The 17,823-nt window shown below is 39.4% G+C and overlaps 1 protein-coding gene across 1 annotated transcript in view; it reads left to right on the forward strand.

Moving 5' to 3' along the window:
• LOC102801468 (progestin and adipoQ receptor family member 3-like) overlaps positions 1-17,823 on the forward strand; it is a 58,225-nt gene that overhangs the window by 2,801 nt on the left and 37,601 nt on the right. The window contains exons 2-3 of the mRNA XM_085493516.1: positions 1,851-2,038; positions 4,042-4,204. Coding sequence (XP_085349642.1) covers positions 1,887-2,038; positions 4,042-4,204 — 315 coding nt within the window. The 5' untranslated portion in view covers positions 1,851-1,886. The remainder of the gene's footprint in view (positions 1-1,850; positions 2,039-4,041; positions 4,205-17,823) is intronic.

The following is a 17,823-nucleotide window of genomic DNA, read 5'->3' on the forward strand; positions in this document are numbered from 1 at the left end:
GAGCAAAACAATATCTTCTGATCAATTGCGATGTGTTCCAAATAAAAAATATTTTATTCCAGTCCAAATCAGCTCAATTACTTTAATAAAGAGTTATTGTATAATGTACAAAATATTGATACATTTTGATGAATATTTACAGCTATGGCTTCAATACCGTAGACGATTTTGGCCCGATCGTCAACAAAACATCATCCGTCTCCAGGGCAAGCAACTGGAAAAAGACACCGGTGTTCGGTCGAACCGGTGGAAACAAAATCGTCATTCCTTGAATAACTACGCAAAATAACGATCTAAACTTGAACCATTCGAGCCAAAGTATTAACATAAAAATGACTTTCGTTGCATTTGACAATGATAAACTTACCGAAAAACCGTGTTATTCTCGGTCGCTAACGTCGGTATAATCCGCCATTTTATTTGAGTGTTTTTGCCACCTGACTTTGCCCGGTGACGTCATCATGTGCGCTATAGAAGGAGGTCTGAGATTCATTGACTAAAATCGTCGATAGTGGGTCTCGTTGAAATCTCGTTACATAGGCATCGGGTCAGATGTATGTAGGGTGGAATTAAAAAAAAACACAAAATCAAAATCAAAGTAAAAATTAATAAAATAAAAAGGCATTAATAACAAAAGTAATAAAAAATAAAATTAAAATAAGTTCATAGCCAAAATAATTAAAGCCTGTACACTGCATCAGATTGGATGAAATCCATACATATACTGCAATGTTACTAATTTGCACTACATTGCACCAGGCAAACACATCTTCAACATAATTAAAAGTACCATTGAATCAGAAGTGGTTGGCCTGTGATTTTCTGACTTCAGAGGCACCAGATGATGGTTTCATTAATTTGTGCCACACTTAAATAACAATAATTTTGACTTTTGATGAAATAATTTTTTATGATATAGTTTTTGATGAAATGTCATAGTCCTCTAATAATATAGCATAGTACCACAGCTAATTTGCATAACAATTAGAGTAATTCCTGAATAGGTGATTTTCCGAACAATTGCGAGATCTCGCGAGATGCATGAAAGACGCGCGTCGAACGTCTGCCGCAAAAATCGAACGATTTGATTTTGAACTAGAATTTCTTTATTTCGCAGCTTACATTGACCGGCCGATCTTCGACAGAGGAATATTGCTTCCGAATACCCTCACTTAATCGAAATTGCCTATCATCAAATGTGGACAGCACATTATTAAGCATGGAAATGTCCCCGAAATACTTTCGCGTTTGTCGAATCCCACGCGATGTTTGACGCCACTACGTTCGATTTCACGCATAACGCGTGATTCTCGCAGTGTACGGAAAATGGTCTATTACCCTGGTACCGGTAATACTTCAGACAGTTCGTTTCCGCTATTGGATCAACCAAGAACATGGATCAAAAGTTCAACAAATAAATATTAAAAATACATGTCTTTTTCCTTAACATAACAGATTCACTGACGAATGGAATACACGATTTAGGTAAAAATGTATTAGAATTGTATATATTTAGATGGTGCAGTGAGAACTAGATTTGCCGTACTGTTTTGAAGTGTCAGTTACTGCTGAGTTAGCAGCTATTCACAATGTACATTTCAGGGTATGAATTCCCAGTGAAATTCTCAATGCCAACAATTACTGCCTACACCAAAACAGATCAAGTTCCACAATGAATGTCAATACCAGGGCAAGAAATGGTAGATCCATCAGCCAAGATTAGTGAATTTTAGCTTATTATTACATTTAGTTATAAATATAACACATTTGGTGTTTTTGGTAATAATATTGGGGAGGCTTGGTTTTTTATATTATTTGTTATAACTAAAATGCATTATTCTCATTCCCAGCTTTATATTTGTGATCATACAAGAGGTGAAGTTATCATGGACGATGAGCTACCATTTCACATCGAATCCACTAAGAAAAGGGGAATTCTACTTTTCAATTATGCAGACATACCATATTTTCTGAAAGGAAATCCGTTCATTATAAATGGATACCGAGCACATCTTCCATATTCACTGTGTATAAAAAGGTAAATACATGTATATGATAAGTACACAGTGTAAAATACTAAATTATTTTAGCTTAAATAAATCTTCGCTGAAAAGACATTATGTATCATATACTTGGCCACATGTGTATCATGTACTTGGCCACATGTGTATCATGTACTTGGCCACACGTGTATCATGTACTTGGCTACACGTGTATCATGTACTTGGCCACACATGTATCATGTACTTGGCTACATGTGTATCATGTACTTGGCTACATGTGTATCATGTACTTGGCCACACATGTATCATGTACTTGGCCACATGTGTATCATGTACTTGGCTACATGTGTATCATGTACTTGGCCACACGTGTGTCATGTACTTGGCCACACATGCATCATGTACTTGGCTACACGTGTATCATGTACTTGGCCACACGTGTATCATGTACTTGGCCACACATGTATCATGTACTTGGCTACATGTGTATCATGTACTTGGCCACACATGTATCATGTACTTGGCCACATGTGTATCATGTACTTGGCAACACGTGTATCATGTACTTGGGCACACATGTATCATGTACTTGGCCACACGTGTATCATGTACTTGGCTACACGTGTATCATGTACTTGGCTACACGTGTATCATGTACTTGGCTACACGTGTATCATGTACTTGGCCACACGTGTATCATGTACTTGGCCACACGTGTATCATGTACTTGGCCACACATGTATCATGTACTTGGGCACACATGTATCATGTACTTGGCCACACGTGTATCATGTACTTGGCTACACGTGTATCATGTACTTGGCTACATGTGTATCATGTACTTGGACACACGTGTATCGTGTACTTGGCCACACGTGTATCATGTACTTGGCCACACGTGTATCATGTACTTGGCCACACGTGTATCATGTGCTTGGCCACACGTGTGTCATGTACTTGGCCACACGTGTGTCATGTACTTGGCCACACATGTATCATGTACTTGGCTACACATGTATCATGTACTTGGCCACACATGTATCATGTACTTGGACACACATGTATCATGTACTTGGCCACACGTGTATCATGTACTTGGCTACACGTGTATCATGTACTTGGCTACATGTGTATCATGTACTTGGCCACACGTGTATCATGTACTTGGCCACACGTGTGTCATGTACTTGGCCACACATGTATCATGTACTTGGCTACACGTGTATCATGTACTTGGCCACACATGTATCATGTACTTGGTCACACATGTATCATGTACTTGGCCACACGTGTATCATGTACTTGGCCACACATGTATCATGTACTTGGCCACACATGCATCATGTAATTGGCTACACATGTATCATGCATGTACTTGGCCACATGTGTATCGTGTATTTGGCCACATGGTTACGAACCACATCAAGGTCACGGTTAGCCTTGCTCGACTGGTTCGTAACCAGTCTTGTGATTGGTTGTTGACAAATGCTGAACAGGCCACGCCTCCAACTGTGCTGTGCGTTCGAGCAAACCGTTAATTGTTCATAAATAGAGTCAATTTGTGTAGTTTTCTTGATTTATTCTGCAGATATAGGTAAAATATAGGTAAGGCTTTGGCGAAGTTTGAAAAAGCAACTATTATTCTTCAACCTGGTATTTTTTTTAAATTTTATTTTTCATTCTTTTTTATTGTTTTTTCGATTTTAAAAAATGTGGGCTGGCTGGATCCTTCATCCCTTGTCTATTTCTTACACTTGATACCAGTCGGAACCCCCCCCCCCCATAGGGAGTGCGTACAGTTGATCGTAGTTCCTGGGCTCCCTGTGGCCACATGTGTATCATGTCACACGTGTATCATGTACTTGGCCACACATGTACATGTACTTGGCCACACTTGTATCATGTACTTTGCTACATAATTAGTAACTTCATCTGTGCATGAATAAATCTCATTTAAAAATCTGTGACACACACACCTACATACTTGGAAACATCAATTAACAGCTATTGATTTGTTCGTTTTCCACTTTTATTTCAGTTTATTTATATGGACCAATGAGACTCTCAATATCTGGACTCATCTTATTGGTTTTTTCATCTTTGTTTTTTTATGTTTATATGACAACATAGTAATTATACCAGACTATAAAGGGAGCATCATAGATCATATTATGTACACCGTGTTTCTTATGTGTTTCCAGGTAAGTTTTAAACATATATGTAAATTGGTGAATGGGGGGGTACATGTTGGCTAAAATGAACTATGCATCTTTATTATATAGCCTTGTCCACATACATGTAACAGTAATTATATAGCCTCAGTGTTCTCCACAAGGGGTTTTAGGCGGGCGGCCCGCCCATCAAGTTTTACGGCCGCCCAGTAACTCTCAACACCCGCCCACCAACGTACATCCAGCTGAAATTATTTGTAAAAAGCTTGCATTGTTCTTCCCAAGCCTAAACAAAAGAGTAGCTGCCCAACCCTTTATTTTGCTATTGTTTCAACAGTCCAAACATAAACAATGTCCATTGGAAGTCTGCAAGCAGTTATCAAGTGTATTCATGGCAATGTGTCAATCGCTTGAATTCATTGTCGCCCGACATTGTTGCCACTTATTGCTCACGATACGCAACTACAGTGGTTTCAATTTACAGCTGTATTTTTAATAATCGTCTTCCGATCACGAAAGAAAGAAGTAAATACGAACGAAATGTATATGCACAGAAAATAAACAAATATATTAGCAGATTGCATGTAAACTCGAACAAAAATTTAAATTCTATCCGTATTTACAACGTTCGCTCGATTTTCATTGTGAAAACAGCATGGAGAAGGCAAACTGATGACCTTTTGGCCTACCCCATTCAACGACCGTCTGCTACCCACCGCTGTTGGCGCTGTAACGATTTAGTATCTAAGTTGCATAGGGGAACAGCGCATTCTGGGTGTTCGTGTACTGAATTCGGAAAGCGGTAATAAACATCAAACATGGCTGCTGGATTAGTTTACCGTGAGTATTTGTAATTGAATAATATTTTAGTTATCTTTTCCACGTACTTTTTTCAATTTATCTATTTTTTATGTCTAATCTTTCGAGAACATATCAGATTCTTTTATTTTGCCGATTGCTAGCATTTTTTTCTTGAATTCAAAAACAATGTGTGAAAACGCAACGTATCGTGGTCGTACATTCGTAAATGCAACTTACCGTCCGTCGGCACGGGTGAGTACTGATGCCACAAATAAAAATGTTATGGATTTTGTTTTGACAAATTGTCTGTTTTGGCTTCGTGGGCAAATCATCTCGTATATTTTCTACATTATAACTCAATTATGTTTTGTACTTGCTCTTAGTTACTCGAATTGCATTTCATGAACGCAGAATAATTTGCGAACGCATAAATCACCGATTTCAAACTTTTTGCATTTCGTAAATATTGATAGTGACCAATCTGTTTGTATTTCAAAAAATTGTAACATGTTCCAATTAAATTAAATTAAAAAGAGAATAGTAAATAACTTAGTGTGTATTGCAGTTCATGTCATAAATGCGAGAATGCTGTATGTAAATGATATGCAAATTAAAATGCAAATTTATGCTAATTAGGCCGCCCACCAGCTAATTTGGATTGTGGAGAACACTGAGCCTGCAACTGCCTTCTAAGGAAACCCTTGTCCACATACATGTAACAGCAATTATATAGCCTGCAACTGCCTTCTAAGGAAACCCTTGTCCACATACATGTAACAGTAATTATATAGCCTGCAACTGCCTTCTAAGGAAACCCTTGTCCACATACATGTAACAGCAATTATATAGCCTACAACTGCCTTCTAAGGAAACCCTTGTCCACATACATGTAACAGTAATTATATAGCCTGCAACTGCCTTCTAAGGAAACCCTTGTCCACATACATGTAACAGCAATTATATAGCCTGCAACTGCCTTCTAAGGAAACCCTTGTCCACATACATGTAACAGCAATTATATAGCCTACAACTGCCTTCTAAGGAAACCCTTGTCCACATACATGTAACAGCAATTATATAGCCTACAACTGCCTTCTAAAGAAACCCTGTCCACATACATGTAACAGCAATTATATAGCCTGCAACTGCATTCTAAGGAAACCCTTGTCCACATACATGTAACAGCAATTATATAGCCTACAACTGCCTTCTAAGGATACCCTGTCCACATACATGTAACAGCAATTATATAGCCTGCAACTGCATTCTAAGGAAACCCTTGTCCACATACATGTAACAGCAATTATATAGCCTACAACTGCCTTCTAAGGATACCCCTGTCCACATACATGTAACAGCAATTATATAGCCTGCAACTGCCTTCTAAGGAAACCCTGTCCACATACATGTAACAGCAATTATATAGCCTACAACTGCCTTCTAAGGAAACCCTGTCCACATACATGTAACAGCAATTATATAGCCTGCAACTGCCTTCTAAGGAAACCCTGTCCACATACATGTAACAGCAATTATATAGCCTACAACTGCCTTCTAAGGAAACCCTGTCCACATACATGTAACAGCAATTATATAACCTACAACTGCCTTCTAAGGAAACCCTTGTCCACATACATGTAACAGCAATTATATAGCCTACAACTGCCTTCTAAAGAAACCCTGTCCACATACATGTAACAGCAATTATATAGCCTGCAACTGCCTTCTAAAGAAACCCTTGTCCACATACATGTAACAGCAATTATATAGCCTGCAACTGCCTTCTAAGGAAACCCTGTCCACATACATGTAACAGCAATTATATAGCCTACAACTGCCTTCTAAGGAAACCCTTGTCCACATACATGTAAATGCAATTATATAACCTACAACTGCCTTCTAAGGAAACCCTTGTCCACATACATATACCAGCAATTATATAGCCTACAACTGCCTTCTAAAGAAACCCTTGTCCACATACATGTAACAGCAATTATATAGCCTGCAACTGCCTTCTAAGGAAACCCTGTCCACATACATGTAACAGCAATTATATAGCCTACAACTGCCTTCTAAGGAAACCCTTGTCCACATACATGTAAATGCAATTATATAACCTACAACTGCCTTCTAAGGAAACCCTTGTCCACATACATATACCAGCAATTATATAGCCTACAACTGCCTTCTAAGGAAACCCTTGTCCACATACATGTAACAGCAATTATATAGCCTACAACTGCCTTCTAAGGAAACCCTGTCCACATACATGTAACAGCAATTATATAGCCTGCAACTGCCTTCTAAGGAATCCCTTGTCCACATACATGTAACAGCAATTATATAGCCTGCAACTGCCTTCTAAAGAAACCCTTGTCCACATACATGTAACAGCAATTATATAGCCTGCAACTGCCTTCTAAGGAAACCCTTGTCCACATACATGTAACAGCAATTATATAGCCTGCAACTGCCTTCTAAGGAAACCCTGTCCACATACATGTTACAGCAATTATATAGCCTGCAGCTGCCTTCTAAGGAAACCCTTGTCCACATACATGTAACAGCAATTATATAGCCTACAACTGCCTTCTAAAGAAACCCTTGTCCACATACATGTAACAGCAATTATATAGCCTACAACTGCCTTCGAAGGAAACCCTTGTCCACACACATGTAACATCAATTATATAGCCTGCAACTGCCTTCTAAGGAAACCCTTGTCCACATACATGTAACAGCAATTATATAGCCTGCAACTGCCTTCTAAGGAATCCCTTGTCCACATACATGTAACAGCAATTATATAGCCTGCAACTGCCTTCTAAAGAAACCCTTGTCTACATACATGTAACAGCAATTATATAGCCTGCAACTGCCTTCTAAGGAAACCCTTGTCCACATACATGTAACAGCAATTATATAGCCTGCAACTGCCTTCTAAGGAAACCCTGTCCACATACATGTTACAGCAATTATATAGCCTGCAGCTGCCTTCTAAGGAAACCCTTGTCCACATACATGTAACAGCAATTATATAGCCTACAACTGCCTTCTAAAGAAACCCTTGTCCACATACATGTAACAGCAATTATATAGCCTACAACTGCCTTCGAAGGAAACCCTTGTCCACACACATGTAACAGCAATTATATAGCCTGCAACTGCCTTCTAAGGAAACCCTTGTCCACATACATGTAACAGCAATTATATAGCCTGCAACTGCCTTCTAAGGAAACCCTTGTCCACACACATGTAACAGCAATTATATAGCCTGCAACTGCCTTCTAAGGAAACCCTTGTCCACACACATGTAACAGCAATTATATAGCCTGCAACTGCCTTCTAAGGAAACCCTTGTCCACACACATGTAACAGCAATTATATAGCCTACAACTGCCTTCTAAGGAAACCTTTGTCCACATACATGTAACAGTAATTATATAGCCTACAACTGCCATCTAAGGAAACCCTTGTCCACATACATGTAACAGCAATTATATAGCCTACAACTGCCTTCTAAGGAAACCCTTGTCCACATACATGTAACAGCAATTATATAGCCTGCAACTGCCTTCTAAGGAAACCCTTGTCCACATACATGTAACAGCAATTATATAGCCTACAACTGCCTTCTAAGGAAACCCTTGTCCACATACATGTAACAGTAATTATATAGCCTGCAACTGCCTTCTAAGGAAACCCTTGTCCACATACATGTAACAGCAATTATATAGCCTACAACTGCCTTCTAAGGAAACCCTTGTCCACATACATGTAACAGCAATTATATAGCCTACAACTGCCTTCTAAAGAAACCCTGTCCACATACATGTAACAGCAATTATATAGCCTGCAACTGCATTCTAAGGAAACCCATGTCCACATACATGTAACAGCAATTATATAGCCTACAACTGCCTTCTAAGGATACCCTTGTCCACATACATGTAACAGCAATTATATAGCCTACAACTGCCTTCTAAGGAAACCCTTGTCCACATACATGTAACAGCAATTATATAGCCTACAACTGCCTTCTAAGGAAACCCTGTCCACATACATGTAACAGCAATTATATAGCCTGCAACTGCCTTCTAAGGAAACCCTGTCCACATACATGTAACAGCAATTATATAGCCTACAACTGCCTTCTAAGGAAACCCTTGTCCACATACATGTAAATGCAATTATATAACCTACAACTGCCTTCTAAGGAAACCCTTGTCCACATACATGTAACAGCAATTATATAGCCTACAACTGCCTTCTAAAGAAACCCTGTCCACATACATGTAACAGCAATTATATAGCCTGCAACTGCCTTCTAAGGAAACCCTTGTCCACATACATATACCAGCAATTATATAGCCTACAACTGCCTTCTAAGGAAACCCTTGTCCACATACATGTAACAGCAATTATATAGCCTACAACTGCCTTCTAAGGAAACCCTGTCCACATACATGTAACAGCAATTATATAGCCTGCAACTGCCTTCTAAGGAATCCCTTGTCCACATACATGTAACAGCAATTATATAGCCTGCAACTGCCTTCTAAAGAAACCCTTGTCCACATACATGTAACAGCAATTATATAGCCTGCAACTGCATTCTAAGGAAACCCTTGTCCACATACATGTAACAGCAATTATATAGCCTACAACTGCCTTCTAAGGATACCCTTGTCCACATACATGTAACAGCAATTATATAACCTACAACTGCCTTCTAAGGAAACCCTTGTCCACATACATGTAACAGCAATTATATAGCCTACAACTGCCTTCTAAGGAAACCCTGTCCACATACATATAACAGCAATTATATAGCCTACAACTGCCTTCTAAAGAAACCCTTGTCCACATACATGTAACAGCAATTATATAGCATACAACTGCCTTCTAAGGAAACCCTTGTCCACATACATGTTACAGCAATTATATAGCCTACAACTGCCTTCTAAGGAAACCTTTGTCCACATACATGTAACAGTAATTATATAGCCTACAACTGCCATCTAAGGAAACCCTTGTCCACATACATGTAACAGCAATTATATAGCCTGCAACTGCCTTCTAAGGAAACCCTTGTCCACATACATGTAACAGCAATTGGATAGCCTACAACTGCCTTCGAAGGAAACCCTTGTCCACACACATGTAACAGCAATTATATAGCTTGCAACTGCCTTCTAAGGAAACCCTTGTCCACATACATGTAACAGCAATTATATAGCCTACAACTGCCTTCTAAAGAAACCCTGTCCACATACATGTAACAGCAATTATATAGCCTGCAACTGCATTCTAAGGAAACCCTTGTCCACATACATGTAACAGCAATTATATAGCCTACAACTGCCTTCTAAGGATACCCTTGTCCACATACATGTAACAGCAATTATATAGCCTACAACTGCCTTCTAAGGAAACCCTTGTCCACATACATGTAACAGCAATTATATAGCCTACAACTGCCTTCTAAGGAAACCCTGTCCACATACATGTAACAGCAATTATATAGCCTGCAACTGCCTTCTAAGGAAACCCTCTCCACATACATGTAAATGCAATTATATAACCTACAACTGCCTTCTAAGGAAACCCTTGTCCACATACATGTAACAGCAATTATATAGCCTACAACTGCCTTCTAAAGAAACCCTGTCCACATACATGTAACAGCAATTATATAGCCTACAACTGCCTTCTAAGGAAACCCTTGTCCACATACATGTAAATGCAATTATATAACCTACAACTGCCTTCTAAGGAAACCCTTGTCCACATACATGTAACAGCAATTATATAGCCTACAACTGCCTTCTAAAGAAACCCTGTCCACATACATGTAACAGCAATTATATAGCCTGCAACTGCCTTCTAAAGAAACCCTTGTCCACATACATGTAAATGCAATTATATAACCTACAACTGCCTTCTAAGGAAACCCTTGTCCACATACATGTAACAGCAATTATATAGCCTACAACTGCCTTCTAAAGAAACCCTGTCCACATACATGTAACAGCAATTATATAGCCTACAACTGCCTTCTAAGGAAACCCTTGTCCACATACATGTAAATGCAATTATATAACCAACAACTGCCTTCTAAGGAAACCCTTGTCCACATACATGTAACAGCAATTATATAGCCTACAACTGCCTTCTAAGGAAACCCTTGTCCACATACATGTAAATGCAATTATATAACCTACAACTGCCTTCTAAGGAAACCCTTGTCCACATACATGTAACAGCAATTATATAGCCTACAACTGCCTTCTAAAGAAACCCTGTCCACATACATGTAACAGCAATTATATAGCCTGCAACTGCCTTCTAAGGAAACCCTTGTCCACATACATGCAAATGCAATTATATAGCCTACAACTGCCTTCTAAGGAAACCCTTGTCCACATACATGTAAATGCAATTATATAACCTACAACTGCCTTCTAAGGAAACCCTTGTCCACATACATGTAACAGCAATTATATAGCCTACAACTGCCTTCTAAAGAAACCCTGTCCACATACATGTAACAGCAATTATATAGCCTGCAACTGCCTTCTAAAGAAACCCTTGTCCACATACATGTAACAGCAATTATATAGCCTACAACTGCCTTCTAAAGAAACCCTGTCCACATACATGTAACAGCAATTATATAGCCTGCAACTGCCTTCTAAAGAAACCCTTGTCCACATACATGTAACAGCAATTATATAGCCTACAACTGCCTTCTAAGGAAACCCTGTCCACATACATGTAACAGCAATTATATAGCCTACAACTGCCTTCTAAGGAAACCCTTGTCCACATACATGTAAATGCAATTATATAACCTACAACTGCCTTCTAAGGAAACCCTTGTCCACATACATATACCAGCAATTATATAGCCTACAACTGCCTTCTAAGGAAACCCTTGTCCACATACATGTAACAGCAATTATATAGCCTACAACTGCCTTCTAAGGAAACCCTGTCCACATACATGTAACAGCAATTATATAGCCTGCAACTGCCTTCTAAGGAATCCCTTGTCCACATACATGTAACAGCAATTATATAGCCTGCAACTGCCTTCTAAAGAAACCCTTGTCCACATACATGTAACAGCAATTATATAGCCTGCAACTGCCTTCTAAGGAAACCCTTGTCCACATACATGTAACAGCAATTATATAGCCTGCAACTGCCTTCTAAGGAAACCCTGTCCACATACATGTTACAGCAATTATATAGCCTGCAGCTGCCTTCTAAGGAAACCCTTGTCCACATACATGTAACAGCAATTATATAGCCTGCAACTGACTTCTAAGGAAACCCTTGTCCACATACATGTAACAGCAATTATATAGCCTACAACTGCCTTCTAAAGAAACCCTTGTCCACATACATGTAACAGCAATTATATAGCCTACAACTGCCTTCGAAGGAAACCCTTGTCCACACACATGTAACAGCAATTATATAGCCTGCAACTGCCTTCTAAGGAAACCCTTGTCCACATACATGTAACAGCAATTATATAGCCTGCAACTGCCTTCTAAGGAAACCCTTGTCCACACACATGTAACAGCAATTATATAGCCTGCAACTGCCTTCTAAGGAAACCCTTGTCCACACACATGTAACAGCAATTATATAGCCTGCAACTGCCTTCTAAGGAAACCCTTGTCCACACACATGTAACAGCAATTATATAGCCTACAACTGCCTTCTAAGGAAACCTTTGTCCACATACATGTAACAGTAATTATATAGCCTACAACTGCCATCTAAGGAAACCCTTGTCCACATACATGTAACAGCAATTATATAGCCTGCAACTGCCTTCTAAGGAAACCCTTGTCCACATACATGTAACAGCAATTATATAGCCTACAACTGCCTTCTAAGGAAACCCTTGTCCACATACATGTAACAGTAATTATATAGCCTGCAACTGCCTTCTAAGGAAACCCTTGTCCACATACATGTAACAGCAATTATATAGCCTGCAACTGCCTTCTAAGGAAACCCTTGTCCACATACATGTAACAGCAATTATATAGCCTACAACTGCCTTCTAAGGAAACCCTTGTCCACATACATGTAACAGCAATTATATAGCCTACAACTGCCTTCTAAAGAAACCCTGTCCACATACATGTAACAGCAATTATATAGCCTGCAACTGCATTCTAAGGAAACCCATGTCCACATACATGTAACAGCAATTATATAGCCTACAACTGCCTTCTAAGGATACCCTTGTCCACATACATGTAACAGCAATTATATAGCCTGCAACTGCCTTCTAAGGAAACCCTTGTCCACATACATGTAACAGCAATTATATAGCCTACAACTGCCTTCTAAGGAAACCCTTGTCCACATACATGTAACAGCAATTATATAGCCTACAACTGACTTCTAAGGAAACCCTGTCCACATACATGTAACAGCAATTATATAGCCTACAACTGACTTCTAAGGAAACCCTGTCCACATACATGTAACAGCAATTATATAGCCTGCAACTGCCTTCTAAGGAAACCCTTGTCCACATACATGTAACAGCAATTATATAGCCTACAACTGCCTTCTAAGGAAACCCTTGTCCACATACATGTAAATGCAATTATATAACCTACAACTGCCTTCTAAGGAAACCCTTGTCCACATACATGTAACAGCAATTATATAGCCTACAACTGCCTTCTAAAGAAACCCTGTCCACATACATGTAACAGCAATTATATAGCCTGCAACTGCCTTCTAAGGAAACCCTTGTCCACATACATATACCAGCAATTATATAGCCTACAACTGCCTTCTAAGGAAACCCTTGTCCACATACATGTAACAGCAATTATATAGCCTACAACTGCCTTCTAAGGAAACCCTGTCCACATACATGTAACAGCAATTATATAGCCTGCAACTGCCTTCTAAGGAATCCCTTGTCCACATACATGTAACAGCAATTATATAGCCTGCAACTGCCTTCTAAAGAAACCCTTGTCCACATACATGTAACAGCAATTATATAGCCTGCAACTGCCTTCTAAGGAAACCCTGTCCACATACATGTTACAGCAATTATATAGCCTGCAACTGCCTTCTAAGGAAACCCTTGTCCACATACATGTAACAGCAATTATATAGCCTACAACTGCCTTCTAAAGAAACCCTTGTCCACATACATGTAACAGCAATTATATAGCCTACAACTGCCTTCGAAGGAAACCCTTGTCCACACACATGTAACAGCAATTATATAGCCTGCAACTGCCTTCTAAGGAAACCCTTGTCCACATACATGTAACAGCAATTATATAGCCTACAACTGCCTTCTAAAGAAACCCTGTCCACATACATGTAACAGCAATTATATAGCCTGCAACTGCCTTCTAAGGAAACCCTTGTCCACATACATGCAAATGCAATTATATAGCCTACAACTGCCTTCTAAGGAAACCCTTGTCCACATACATGTAAATGCAATTATATAACCTACAACTGCCTTCTAAGGAAACCCTTGTCCACATACATGTAACAGCAATTATATAGCCTACAACTGCCTTCTAAAGAAACCCTGTCCACATACATGTAACAGCAATTATATAGCCTGCAACTGCCTTCTAAAGAAACCCTTGTCCACATACATGTAACAGCAATTATATAGCCTACAACTGCCTTCTAAGGAAACCCTGTCCACATACATGTAACAGCAATTATATAGCCTACAACTGCCTTCTAAGGAAACCCTTGTCCACATACATGTAAATGCAATTATATAACCTACAACTGCCTTCTAAGGAAACCCTTGTCCACATACATATACCAGCAATTATATAGCCTACAACTGCCTTCTAAGGAAACCCTTGTCCACATACATGTAACAGCAATTATATAGCCTACAACTGCCTTCTAAGGAAACCCTGTCCACATACATGTAACAGCAATTATATAGCCTGCAACTGCCTTCTAAGGAATCCCTTGTCCACATACATGTAACAGCAATTATATAGCCTGCAACTGCCTTCTAAAGAAACCCTTGTCCACATACATGTAACAGCAATTATATAGCCTGCAACTGCCTTCTAAGGAAACCCTTGTCCACATACATGTAACAGCAATTATATAGCCTGCAACTGCCTTCTAAGGAAACCCTGTCCACATACATGTTACAGCAATTATATAGCCTGCAGCTGCCTTCTAAGGAAACCCTTGTCCACATACATGTAACAGCAATTATATAGCCTGCAACTGACTTCTAAGGAAACCCTTGTCCACATACATGTAACAGCAATTATATAGCCTACAACTGCCTTCTAAAGAAACCCTTGTCCACATACATGTAACAGCAATTATATAGCCTACAACTGCCTTCGAAGGAAACCCTTGTCCACACACATGTAACAGCAATTATATAGCCTGCAACTGCCTTCTAAGGAAACCCTTGTCCACATACATGTAACAGCAATTATATAGCCTGCAACTGCCTTCTAAGGAAACCCTTGTCCACACACATGTAACAGCAATTATATAGCCTGCAACTGCCTTCTAAGGAAACCCTTGTCCACACACATGTAACAGCAATTATATAGCCTGCAACTGCCTTCTAAGGAAACCCTTGTCCACACACATGTAACAGCAATTATATAGCCTACAACTGCCTTCTAAGGAAACCTTTGTCCACATACATGTAACAGTAATTATATAGCCTACAACTGCCATCTAAGGAAACCCTTGTCCACATACATGTAACAGCAATTATATAGCCTGCAACTGCCTTCTAAGGAAACCCTTGTCCACATACATGTAACAGCAATTATATAGCCTACAACTGCCTTCTAAGGAAACCCTTGTCCACATACATGTAACAGTAATTATATAGCCTGCAACTGCCTTCTAAGGAAACCCTTGTCCACATACATGTAACAGCAATTATATAGCCTGCAACTGCCTTCTAAGGAAACCCTTGTCCACATACATGTAACAGCAATTATATAGCCTACAACTGCCTTCTAAGGAAACCCTTGTCCACATACATGTAACAGCAATTATATAGCCTACAACTGCCTTCTAAAGAAACCCTGTCCACATACATGTAACAGCAATTATATAGCCTGCAACTGCATTCTAAGGAAACCCATGTCCACATACATGTAACAGCAATTATATAGCCTACAACTGCCTTCTAAGGATACCCTTGTCCACATACATGTAACAGCAATTATATAGCCTGCAACTGCCTTCTAAGGAAACCCTTGTCCACATACATGTAACAGCAATTATATAGCCTACAACTGCCTTCTAAGGAAACCCTTGTCCACATACATGTAACAGCAATTATATAGCCTACAACTGACTTCTAAGGAAACCCTGTCCACATACATGTAACAGCAATTATATAGCCTACAACTGACTTCTAAGGAAACCCTGTCCACATACATGTAACAGCAATTATATAGCCTGCAACTGCCTTCTAAGGAAACCCTTGTCCACATACATGTAACAGCAATTATATAGCCTACAACTGCCTTCTAAGGAAACCCTTGTCCACATACATGTAAATGCAATTATATAACCTACAACTGCCTTCTAAGGAAACCCTTGTCCACATACAATGTAACAGCAATTATATAGCCTACAACTGCCTTCTAAAGAAACCCTGTCCACATACATGTAACAGCAATTATATAGCCTGCAACTGCCTTCTAAGGAAACCCTTGTCCACATACATATACCAGCAATCATATAGCCTACAACTGCCTTCTAAGGAAACCCTTGTCCACATACATGTAACAGCAATTATATAGCCTACAACTGCCTTCTAAGGAAACCCTGTCCACATACATGTAACAGCAATTATATAGCCTGCAACTGCCTTCTAAGGAATCCCTTGTCCACATACATGTAACAGCAATTATATAGCCTGCAACTGCCTTCTAAAGAAACCCTTGTCCACATACATGTAACAGCAATTATATAGCCTGCAACTGCCTTCTAAGGAAACCCTGTCCACATACATGTTACAGCAATTATATAGCCTGCAACTGCCTTCTAAGGAAACCCTTGTCCACATACATGTAACAGCAATTATATAGCCTACAACTGCCTTCTAAAGAAACCCTTGTCCACATACATGTAACAGCAATTATATAGCCTACAACTGCCTTCGAAGGAAACCCTTGTCCACACACATGTAACAGCAATTATATAGCCTGCAACTGCCTTCTAAGGAAACCCTTGTCCACATACATGTAACAGCAATTATATAGCCTGCAACTGCCTTCTAAGGAAACCCTTGTCCACACACATGTAACAGCAATTATATAGCCTGCAACTGCCTTCTAAGGAAACCCTTGTCCACACACATGTAACAGCAATTATATAGCCTGCAACTGCCTTCTAAGGAAACCCTTGTCCACATACATGTTACAGCAATTATATAGCCTACAACTGCCTTCTAAGGAAACCTTTGTCCACATACATGTAACAGTAATTATATAGCCTACAACTGCCATCTAAGGAAACCCTTGTCCACATACATGTAACAGCAATTATATAGCCTGCAACTGCCTTCTAAGGAAACCCTTGTCCACATACATGTAACAGCAATTGGATAGCCTACAACTGCCTTCGAAGGAAACCCTTGTCCACATACATGTAACAGCAATTATATAGCCTGCAACTGCCTTCTAAGGAAACCCTTGTCCACATACATGTAACAGCAATTGGATAGCCTACAACTGCCTTCGAAGGAAACCCTTGTCCACACACATGTAACAGCAATTATATAGCTTGCAACTGCCTTCTAAGGAAACCCTTGTCCACATACA

Source organism: Saccoglossus kowalevskii, chromosome 19 (genome assembly GCF_978046115.1).
Source record: "Saccoglossus kowalevskii chromosome 19, keSacKowa6.1, whole genome shotgun sequence".
NCBI classification, from domain to species: domain Eukaryota; kingdom Metazoa; phylum Hemichordata; class Enteropneusta; family Harrimaniidae; genus Saccoglossus; species Saccoglossus kowalevskii.